Raw genomic sequence first — 12,034 nt, 5'->3', positions numbered from 1 at the left:
GTCACAAGAAACAGTTAAGCAATTAATGATGAATGAAATCTGATACAGAATTCTTGGGACCCAAACCGTGTTTTTTCTAATTGATATTTTCTGTGTAATTAGACTTAGTCCACATCAGAAAAGTCCACTGCAGTTTTACAATATTCTAGCATGCTTTTTCTCAAAACTTTTGTACCCTTAGCAATTTGGCAAGTTTAAAAATAGCAAACTCATAGAATATTGTTTCATGAATGACTCAAACTCAGCAAAGGTCTCCTTGCTGTAGTGTATAAATAGCCAAAGATGTAACAGCCGAGAACACTGCTTGGAGTTGAGATATGCAATATAAAGGAAGGCTCTCCCAGCCTGAGAAATTATGCTTTTAGCTGCTGATTTGGCACATGTACGGCAGCTACGTGATTTTTACATAAGAATATTTATAAGTAGAGTATAAGAGATTCCTTAAAAATATCTACAACCAGTAGTCTGCTACAGTAATAGCTAGCACGTCTTACAGTTGCATCATCTTCTAAAATTTACTGTGAATAAGCAAGGATAAAATGTTCTGCTCTAAGAAAAAAAAAAAGCTACTTTGGAATTTGCAACGAATACTTACATGAACTAAAGAAGTTCTTAATATGAATTGTCATCTCTAATGATCTGAGTGACTGGACAAAACTTTCCATCTTATAACTGAAATAACTGTAAGTAGAAAAAGAGGGTAAGTCAGTGTGTTTGCTGCTGTGGTGCAGTTTCCTGAGGTGGTGAAATGATGATGTGAAGCCAATGCTGCAACATGACTATATTCTTCATTCTGATGACGGCTTGTTCTGGCTTACCAGCAACTTCATTTCTTGCTTATCTATGCTGGAATTTACGCTTTCGGCCTCTTTTTCTTGCTCAGGTACACAAGTGCAGCCCACTGGGATAGTGACATAATCTTCTGTGTAGACGTAACGGCCCCCAGCACATGACGACGTGCGACGGAGGATGACTGCTGGCATGTACACAGGGGTGCTGCGGAAGTGAAAATTCTCCTCACCAAAGATCCCCATGAGGCAGCCTTTGCACAGACAGTATGCTTCAGGAATGTATTTAGGATATCTTGTGGGATCATACGAAATTCTATAGAGAAACAAATAATAAAGATTCATTAGTATCTCTAAAAATAGATATATTCCTCTGGAAAACATTACTATAATGTGATTTGACCGTAAACATTTATATAATGTTTTTCCTTTGCCAGGAAAAATAGCTGTAGCTGTTGCTGTCTGGCTCCTTATTTGTAAAGTGTAAAGAAAAAACATGAACAACTTATAGAACTGATCAGGTCCTACAGTGCACAAGGAAGTATGAAGTGACTGGCTTTCTAAAATGTGAGATTCAGGGGTTTAAGCAGAATAAGTTTTGCATTTTGGACTGAATGGGTAAATAGAGCATTAAAAAGGACACTTCGGCATTTCCAAGCTTTTCATCTGCCTTGAGTTCTTCAAAAATTGGTACAAATCCTTGTTAACATTTTTATTGTTGAAGCTATGACATGATGTTTTAAAATGTTATGATTTAAATAGAATTAAATTGTACTATTATTTCTGCAATAGTTTTTGCTCCCTAGTATACTTGGGGTTATAAAGGTGCCTTCCTCCTGAAAGCAGAACTCTGTATTTCTCTCTCTAATTCACCTCCACTGTCTCTTCCTCTAACCAGAGAAGGGTAACGGTTGCATGCCCACACTGAGATAAACTGCAAAGTTCATGTTTTTTCTGCCCTCTCCTGCTCCATTTTGAAGTAAAGCATTGCCCCAAAGCTTCAAGAGTATAGCCTCTATTTTTTTGTTGTCTTACAGTTTGTTGTTTGACCATTTCTTTTTGCTTATTAATGCTCTGTCTCTGGAAATTCCTGATTAGCAGGAGCTGGAAAGCCTGTAACCTAAGTACAGCTTGGACCAACAAAGTCCAAGTTCCAACATTCCTCTCTGGATGTTGTTGGACGCCGAAACAAAGATGTGATACTATGGTCTCAAGTCATACAGATCCTGGCTGACCTATAGCCATTGTTTTTAGCAAAAAGAGTAAAAGCTGATGAAGTCTGCTTGTTTTTTGAAATAAAAGACTAAGTACACAGTGGAGTACGCGTACTGGAGCGTGTAGCCATGCTGCGTGTTGTGGTGGTGATGTATTTTTGTTCTTTTGGGTTCCTTTGTTCTTCACCCACTTTTCCTGCTTACACTGGAAGTAATTGCTGGGTATAGCTGTAACTTGTACATTATTACAACTGTGTGTCATTATTCTAGAAAAGATGTTTGCACCTCCAGAAAAAGAGGATTTTTTAATATGTTTAACTCCTATGCCAGCTGCCCTCTTTGTACCTTTAAGCTTCCTTCAGATCACCTTCTGCTCTCACGCTGTTACAAAACTAGCCCTGGTTGCACTGTCCAGCTGGAGAGGGATGACTGCTCTCTTTGGCTGGAGAGGCGTTGAGCCCAGAAGCACCGCCAGCTGCCTCTTGGTGCTCCTCCCCTAGAGCCCGTCGCCCCTTTGGGAGGATGCTGACCCCGAGTATGTTATGAGAAGCACTTACTTACCCACCTGTCAGGTAACAGAAAACCCTTTTCTGCCCTTGCCCCCTGCTCCTACTTTCACACAGCAGACAGTTAGACCTACACATGGTGCACAGCAGAAGTATCCTACAGGCTGTTACTGGCACTCAGAGAGCATGAAGACACATTGCGAGGTCACCTAGTCCAAATGTCTCCATGAGGCAAGCTCAGATGCATTTAGCCATGTTTATCCAGCCTGTTCTTAAAAACCTCCAGAGGAGATCCCCAGCCTGCCCAGAGGCTCTGCTGCAGTATTTCACCGCGTCTTTACTTGGTAAGTTTTCCTAATAGTGAAGCGGAGCATTTTTTTCTTGCAAACTAAATCAATCATTTCCCGTGTCTGGATGGGAAATTTCAGCAGCTGAGGCTAAAAAGCTGAGTAACAGTCAAAGATTTGATACCAGAGAGAATGTTCAAGCCAGTAATGTTTACTGTGATGTGAAGTGCTGCAAAACCAGTAAAAATTCTTGCACTGGGTTTTAAGCCATCCTCTACTTGGTATCAGGATAGGACCACCACGCAGTAGATGAAGTGGGGCAACTACATAAGAAAAATGAATAAATTAAATACCTGTCATCAATATAATTATTTATGGGATGATACAAACTACTGAGTATACAATGCCCCCCCTTCCCACAGCAGTTTCAAAATAAATGATTTTGAAAACCTCAATACATTTAAAGTGATTCCTAAATTGTGTTTCCGAGGGTTTGTACCCCTTCCTTGGGTATCAAAGTGTTATCCTTTTATCTTTTCAGGTGGTCTCTGAGATGAGAAGAGGTTTCAGCTGTGGAAGAGGCAGCATAAGTCTGCCTCGAGCTGCGATTGCACAGTCACTTCTAGTCAACAAAATCTGCACTTGCCAAAACAGGCAGCCTGGCTCTCCCTCTCGCCTCTGCCCCCGGGTTGATGCTGATGTTCTTCTGGTCACAGGACTGATCAGGGAATTCATCCAACTGAAGAGTAACTTCATCAAAAGGTGGGTTTTGGTCCTTCAGCTGTCTTGCCACATACATAGAGCCCTACACAAACAAGCCAGTGTGAACAAGCAGCTGTAGATGGGGGCAGAAGGGAGCTGCCCTTTTCAGAAGTATCACCAGTTTATCAGGTTAAAACAAATCTGGAATCACAGCTTTAGCCAAACACAAACTTGATTATCCTGTCATAAAAGGAAAGAAACTACTTTACCTTTTTTTTTTTTTTTTTTGCAATGACCATATAGTCTGGATTCTTTGTCTTTTAAGGAATTTGTTTTCCTCACAGAAAAATCTGAACAGTTCTCTCATAGCCAGACATCTGTGATGTCGCAGATATTTTTTGCAAAGCTTCTCTGTCCCATTTATACTTGCTTACTTTCCCCAGGAAATACCTTCATGTTACAGGATCTCACACCAATGTGAAATAAAATGTCTGGTAGCCAGCAGAAGGGAAGAAAGTGGAATACAGGCTTTTTTACCGTGATACATTCCCATTTCAAACTCAAGTGTGAATAATTTCAGTGGTGGATTGTTAAACACACCATATGTCAACTCATTGGTATTTCCTCTACTGTATTATCTCTAGCACCTGGTTTATGATGTTACTGGAAAGCATGAACATGCTTCTGGATGCAAACATAAGAGTTTTCACTAATAACAAGAGAACACTGTCACTGGAATCATGGTCTACAAAAAACTTCCCCCTCCAAAAGTCAGGTATAAATAAGGATTTTTTGGAAGGACGGTGTGGTGTGGTTTTCTACTTTCCATAGAAAAATCTCTTATATTGCTAAGTTTGATGTAGATACCTCTACTCCATCATGTGAGGATTGGAAGGAATCAGAGAGGCTCCAAACCCAAAGATGGATCCAAAATACAGACGTGGTTTTGCATCCAGACCAGAACTTTAAGGCTGAAGGCTCTAAGTAATGCCTCCTGAAATTAAATCCTGAACTCAAATGTCACTAAACTTTGGAGCCATATCCAAGGTTCTGCATCTTCAGCTCAAACCTGTTAAGAAAGGCCATATAACTAAAGCCTCACTTTTATCTTTACAGGCAACCCAGACTGATTTGGGTCTGAACCGCTAACAAACACCAGTAACCTAGCCGTATAAATGCAGTTGTGTGACCTGCTTCCTCTGTTTGCATGTACTGAACATAATCACTCTGTGCATATAACGACCACAGCCTCAGCTGCTGTAGTTTGATGCATCTCCATTACTCCAAGCACTACAAGTCATGTTTTTATGTCTTCTAGAACAGGGCAAACATGTTTGATCAGGTTAATTAACCGTATAAAACACATACTGCAAGTTCCCACTGACTCTTTCCTGTATGTAGTGAAAGATGCACCCAACTGGGGTGGACACAACAGAAGCAGCTGGGAAGAGTGGTGGAGGACCAGAGAAGTGCAACTTTCCCCTGGCACCCAAATGTCCCCGGCATTCTTGTGTCATTTGCTGTGGCCACTGCTGCAAACAAGACAGCCCAGCCATTTTGATGAGGGTTGCCCTTGTCCTGTGAACTCAGGTTACTAGTATGTAAGGCTAACTCTGCCTAGCCAGTGCTCCTGATTTACAAATGACAGGAGCAGTGAGCTATGTCGGGCTGCTGTGTTTCGATCTGCTGGAACAAGAAGCAGGTTTGTACTGAACTGGAACTGCTAATGAAGTGTGACTAGTTCTAGGCTCCTTTTCCTTACGACCCTATGAGTGCTTTGAGAGCTCCCAGTGGAAAACACACTTCCTGCCGTTTACGTACTAAGCCTAGAAACTCAGGAGACAAGTTTCTGTCAGAAGTAAAACTCTTGCAAAGACTTACTCTGTCTTGTCCTGTACTGCTACTTTCATATGTAGTATTTTTAATAATATTATCACCTCATAGTTTCCAAGCTTCTAAATCCAGCGGGTCAGATGCTGTGCTGGAGCAGGCAGATACAGCTGACTCTTCAGAAAATCACTGTTAGCACTACGCTAACAGCTGGACATTATCAGACATCTAATAAGCAGATCATCATCCCTTTACTTTGCACTCTGAGATACTTATAGGATTTTTTCCCTCTTGGCAAGACATATATTTCTCTATAGCAGGTGTTCTGTTGTTCACGTTATGCTTAGTTTGTTTTATATACAGGTAGTAAGTACAGTGCTTGCATAAAATAGCCCAGTGCTAACAGTGATTTTCTCAAGAGTTGTACAAACATGTACTCAAATAAAAAGGACGGCAGTTCTGTGTCCCCTTGTATTCTTTCCCTCGGCTGCATCTTTGGGATATGCACGCTGTGCCACATGATAATGTTAAATCCTGGAAAATGTCTTGGATAAGGTTCTTTTGGAGTGTTATTTAAAGGAAAGCCCTCTTGTATGACTTTTTTCAAAAGCACTGCAGACAAGCTTGGCTTTTACCAGTAAAAAAAGACTTGCCTGTGTTACTTTTATTAAGATTTTATGTAGATGAGCACGAAACAAAGGATGCTTATAAACTGAAACTGGTTTTTGAAAAGCAGAAAAAACAAGCTGGGCAATGTCTGAGAGAGGGACTAGCTAACATGGGATTTCATGATCAGATCAACACTGACAATAAAGTTAAATCTCTGTAAATTAACCCTTAGTAAATGCAGGGTTAGGCCCCAGAGACAGACACAGAAGCCATGAGATTTGGGAATTCAGAAACGGGAGTGACTTCTTGAATACACATAAAGAATTTTTGCTAAATTTGTGCAGAAATGTGTTTGCGGAAGACTCTGAATGTATTCTACAAACTAGCTATGAATGTTATTATAACTTTAAGACAACAGAGAGGAAAAATAGGCTGATGTATACAGCTGGTTAATGAATGGCACCTGTGCTCTGCAGCACCATGAATGGAATCACAAATCAACACTACCTGTAAATGCGCTGTTGACTTCAGTGGGATCAGATTTTTCAACCATTACACTGAGCTTTATGATCAGGCCCTGCGAACACTTAGGCACGCATTTAAAATTAATCCTTTTTATAATGGCTCTTGTCCATGAGCAACTTGTGTGTGCATCTCTGGAGCTGAGCTTGCATTGGTAAAGATTCACCATGATTATGGCTTCTGTAAATTTTAACAAGCAGCACCCATCCTGTGCTGTCAGCAGGGATCCGTAGGTGGCAAGACAACCCGTATCACTAATTCTTGTGAAGCAACTGTGAACCATAGTAGTAGCCAAGGACCACGGCCCTTGACAGTACCTCCTTGTACAAGCAGGCTTTCTGGATTTCACTGACTGTCCATGTAATGCTGCTAAAAAGGACAAGCAACTCCTCAATAGCTGTCACAAACTGGTACACAGTCAGCCTGATGATTTCATGGCATGATGATTTCACAGCAGAGCTTCTGCCGCTGGCTCTATTTTTTAAAAAACCTGGGTAATTCTTAGACCAACATCCTGAAATGCTGAGCAAATCCAGTATGCTCAAGATTGCACTCCACTCAACAGACTTCAGGGAACTCTGCTGTCTCTTTATAGCTCTGCAGAGTAAAGAGCGATTCATGTGATTAAACTTTGTGCCCTGAGTTATATACTGATCTCCTGTGGCCATCAGGATGGAATTTCAGTATCAGGCAGATGAACTAATATTTTTCCCCTAACTTTTGCCTCAAATACCACCTGTTGGTTGCTGCCAGCAGCAGGATCGTGGCCCAGATGGATCTGTGGTGTAATCCATGTGCAACTCCTGTATCTCTGGGTTGTAGCAAGCCAAAAATGATGTAAGTCTTGATTTTTGTATAAGCAAATTAAAGACCAAGTAATAGAAAATAAATAGTAAGCACAGAACAAAGACAAGGAAAGACACAAGGATTATCTGAACTTCGAGTTAATCAAACCTGATTTTTCCACACTTAAATAGAATGACAAAGTTGGATATATGCGATGCAGTAGGGTGAATGTTATACACATATCTCTGAGTAATATATTTGATTCTTTCTCACAAATGCTGATATGAAAAAATTCCAGTTGAACAATTTCAGTTGTTCAGTTGAACGTGAAGTGTCATGTGAGCAGAAGAATTATAAGAAGCAGTGTTAAACAGCTGGGAACAGGTGCCTAGGGAGATATGCAGGGGAAGGTAAGTAGAGCCAGACTTAATATCTTTATTATTAATGACCTGGAATAGGGAGTATAAACAGTATGTTAATGAAATCTGCAGATGGTAACAATGGGAACTGCTGCAATACCAATGAAGACAGAGAAACAGCATGAGGTATCTCAGACATTAAAATGCAGGTCAAAAAGAAAAAAGACCCTTTATGCACAGAGCAGAAATCAATTTGCACTGTAACTCTTTAGGGGCAGAAAAGAAGTTGGAGAGCAGGATGTCTGTGAGACGCTGAAATGGGGCAAGCATCTTGATGCAAGTTTCAAATAGTCAAATTCATGCTTTGAGGGGTGTCCTGTCAGGGTGTACAACAGGGGTCTGCCTACAGTGAATTCATTTCTGGGCATTCACTACTAGAACAACTCCGGTGATTCAGGAGGCAGCTCAGCAGACAGCAACGAATGAGTGAAGGGGAGCAATTTATGAGGAAAGATTAAAAGAATTAAGTATACGTAGGCTTGTCAAGAAAGTTCTGTAGTCCAGAAGAGAGCTGCATGCAGTTTTTCAGATTAACACCCCAGCCATGGAGAAGAAATTGTTGGGATCATATAAGTGCAATTGGTTAACCATTGACAAGACATAATGTGCTGTTACTTGCAATCTTTAATGAAGAGTTGCATGTTCTTTTTAAAGATATGCAGTAGCTCTAATGGGTGGGAGCTTGCTTCCAGGACAACCAGGTGAACACCACAGATCAGACCAGATCTTCATAATGCTTTTATCTGACTTCAAAGTCTATGAAATAGCAGGTTGTAATAGCAAATGCACATTACTGTTCATAATCAGCAATTTTATATTTTACACTTTCATCACACATCTTGCAGTGTCTGTTGCTGCCTCATTGCACGCTAATGATGCAGTAAAAATGCAATCAAGGGAAAAAACTATAAATGAGATCTGTTAACTAGACAGTGTACTCAGGCCTCTTCACCCTAGAGAAACAATTTTTCCCCTAAATATAATTTTAGATTTTGCCTTTAACAGTGTAATACTTTTTTTTCACTATCTTTAAAAATTTCTAGCTTTGAGATGTCATCAAGTTACTTGTATGTGAATGGTTAGTGGTCTGTTTGAAAACATTTCGATGAAAAGTACAGTGGATTTACAGTTTCTTAATAAAGTTTTTGTAAGCCAGGCCCCAAATAGCAGCTGGTTCTCTGTTAAGAAGTAAGCCTATACAGAGCTCCAACTGAAAATAAATACCTGCCCAATGAGATGTGTGCATGGAAGGCACTGTTTTCAGACCAGAAGAACAATTTTCTGATAGCAGTAATATTTGGTAAAACCAACATAAAAAATACCTGAGCCTAATGGTAGGTGTTCCATTCATCATACTTGCTTTTTGCACGCTTAGGTAGCTTAAAAAATCCTCAGTCTGCTTACTGAAAATGTATTACTAAAAATACTATTTCTAAAAATACTTTATGAAAGGCTTATTGAGCAAATAAACCATTTTTCTCTCAGTAGGATTACTTCTTAAACTAAAAGTGGGCAAAAACCATGCCACAAAATAAATGTTTATTGGAGATCACTAACAAGGAGATATTTAAGTTTGCTGAATACACAGTAACTGCATCAAGGTATATACGAAGGATAATGTAGAGAAAGTAGCAAGAAAGTCAGTTCCTTTTAAGTTTGTGCATGTTTTAGCTTCCTGTTGTCTGCAGTCTTTACAGAAAGCTGAAAACACAGAACCCAATTCTGTCAGTCTTATTCAGACAGAACTATGGGAAGACTTGATAGTGAGAATGTGATCACACACTGGGTTTCGTGTTCTAGATCACGGGTTTCCAAGTTTTTCCAGAGCTCCCTACAGAAGTGCAGACCCTTGTTTTGTGTATTAATCAGCCTAACAACAGATTTACTTTACTTAGTTATTTTTATACCCCCTTAAAAATAGTCTGTCAGCCCCTGTTCCACCTCAGGGGAGAGGGGTTTGCAAAGCGTAGGTTGAAAACACAGATGTAGAAAATTGCAGTACTCATTCCTTGCCTACGCTCCTACAGCAAACTGGACAGCAAGCCCTTGGGCGTGTCTGTAGCGGGGTAAGTGAAGATATGGCTCTGCTACGTAACAAGAACACACACTGTACTCTGATATATTTTAGAAACCAGCATAGTGTCTGGAGTCACATCTCAGGGAAAGCATCTGAGCCCCTTTGGGGCTGCTACAGAGTCAGGAGGGGCTTTCTTGCTGATGGTCCTTTGCTGAGGGTCCTCTGAGTGAACTTCACATATGACAATTTGACGGAGTGACTTTTTGAGGGGTGGTCTGTGCTCCCGGGTGTGGGGGTGTGTGTGAGCTCCATCTCAGCTTGCTCCACCTCATTCATTTTTCATTTCTCTTTCTGCCCATCAGACATATTCCTCACACAAGTTGTTTTTACATATTTACCTTGTATCTGCCTATTTAGACGTCTACTTTAACACCTTTCCGTCAGGCTGCTGCTCGGTGCAGCAGTCATCCCTCAGGACCGGCGCCTCCCGAACCAGCCTCAGGGCACTCCTGAGGAAAGGCGGCGAAACCCCCGGGCAGGCGTGGCACAGGTGGTCCCACACCGGGGAACCGGCTCTCTTCAGCCCGCCGGGACCCTGGCACCGCTTCGCCCCTTGACGCGGCCGGAACCCCCCTTTCCCCCCCGGTGCCCCGGAGTCACCTGTAGGCCCACGGCGAGGCGCTGCGCAGGTTGACGGGGAGCCGGAACCTCTTGTCGCCGGCCGGCCGGCCCCCGGCCGGGCAGCTGGCGTTGTGCTGGCGGCCCGGCGGCTCGGGCTGCAGGGTGTGGTGGAAGGCGCTGAGCATGCCCGCCGCCAGCCGCCCGTACAGCTGCTCCAGCAGCTCCTCGGGCCGCTCGCCGCAGGTCCGGGTCCGCGCCGGCCGCTTGGGCGCCTTGACGGCCTCCGGGCGGAGCGGGAGTAGCGCCGCGCACAGCAGCGCCGCCAGCGCCGCCCGCACCTGCAACGACGGCGCCGTCAGCGGGTTTGGGACCGGGCGCGCCCCCCTACACCCGCCGCGCCCCGGAGCCCCCGGCCCGGGGTTCGGGGCGCTCCCCCCGGGCCGCCCTGCCCCGGCCCGCAGCCCCTTACCCTGCGTCGCTGCATGGCGGTCGGGCTGCTCGAGGAAGCCGAGGAGAGCGGCGGGCTGCGGAGCCGCGCCGTGCCACTGGCTCTCTCGGCGGAGGAGCTGTTGGAAAAGTGCCCCGCTCCTCACTGCATCTCCCCTGGCCTCGCATGCCAGGAACATTTTAGGCGCTCACGGAGGAGGCGAGCGCTCAGCGCCGGGAGCTGGCCGGTCCTGCACTCGGCACGGCCCCGCCATCCTGCCCCGCTGCCCCCGGCCACCGGGGACAGCCCCGCAGGCACGGACGGGCTCGGTCCGCCACCAGCCGCTGTCCTGCCCCGGGGCCCGGCCGCAGCAACCCCCCGCAGTGACCCGCCCGGCTCTCCCTGCAGGCCTGGGGGGGTGTCGGGGTCCCTCGCTGGCTGCGGACGCGCCCCGTGCCCTCCTCTGCTCTGTCAGGAGCCGAGCGCTTCCCTTCCACGACATCCGTGGCATGGAGATGAGCCGGGCTCTCCTCACGCCCGGTGGGCCCCTGAGCCTCGAGTGGGACCCACCGGGCCAGGGCACGAGATTGAGGCAGAGCCAAGATGGTTTTGGCCCAGTCGGAGCCAAAGTGTCAAGGCTGATGAGAAAAAATGTGGGGATTTACAGCTGAAAATAGCACAACCCTGCCTATGTAACTGCAGCTGAGGAGGGGATTGCTGCATTCCGGACTCTTTCAGTCACTTTGGAGCAATTGGCACTGTCCCTTGTAGGGGTTTGGGATCTCCGACATGCCCAGCTCCGGGTAGCACCTCTGGCTTGTTCCTCCAGAAACAGCCCTGCTGTGTTGTTTCTCCAGCAGACACTGGGGTGGTGGAAGTCCCGCGTGAAGGCTGGGGGTGGCGAACATGAGGCTGCTTTGACCTGTCTGTAGAAGGCCTCATCCACCCATTCTTCCTGCGGAGGTGGCCTACAGCAGACACCCGCTACGATGTCACTCTCTGCTGACTAAAAAGGAAGCCTACTTCAGAAGGTGAGAAACTTGCGTCGTACATATCTAAATGAGATTGAGGTGAGCCTCACCTCTAATGACTTCTCCGTCCATTCTGTGCTGGTTTACTGGTACTTTTAACAGACACATAATGCAATATATTCAGAGTCTTTGGCACAACTCACAAAAATAAGCATCTGTAGTACTCTGGGTCATAAAAGATGTGGTCCTCTGAAATGGTTTGCACTAAAAACAACCTTTAGAATTTATCATTTGAATAAAATATTTGGTGTGCTATGATTAAGCCCTGCACATCT

General features: G+C 44.4%; 1 protein-coding gene across 1 annotated transcript; it reads right to left on the bottom strand.

Moving 5' to 3' along the window:
• Positions 1–788: 788 nt before the first annotated feature.
• IL17D (interleukin 17D) lies at positions 789–10,785 on the bottom strand. Its single transcript, XM_050914332.1, has 3 exons — positions 10,771–10,785; positions 10,341–10,639; positions 789–1,104 (listed from the first exon to the last, which is right to left on the bottom strand). The coding sequence occupies exons 1-3, from the start codon at positions 10,783–10,785 to the stop codon at positions 789–791; spliced, it is 630 nt and encodes a 209-aa protein (XP_050770289.1).
• Positions 10,786–12,034: the final 1,249 nt, after the last annotated feature.

The sequence above is a fragment of the Gymnogyps californianus genome, chromosome 1 (assembly GCF_018139145.2).
Source record: "Gymnogyps californianus isolate 813 chromosome 1, ASM1813914v2, whole genome shotgun sequence".
Classification (NCBI taxonomy): domain Eukaryota; kingdom Metazoa; phylum Chordata; class Aves; order Accipitriformes; family Cathartidae; genus Gymnogyps; species Gymnogyps californianus.
Note: the sequence above shows the minus strand (reverse complement) of the source record. Positions and strands in the feature narration are given on the sequence as shown.

Bases quoted from the DNA above. Each gene is read 5' to 3' on its own strand.
- IL17D (XM_050914332.1), bottom strand. The intron at 1,105-10,340 runs GTGACTCCGGGG...GTTTCTCTATAG, and splicing joins GCCTCGCCGTGGGCCTACAG to AATTTCGTATGATCCCACAA.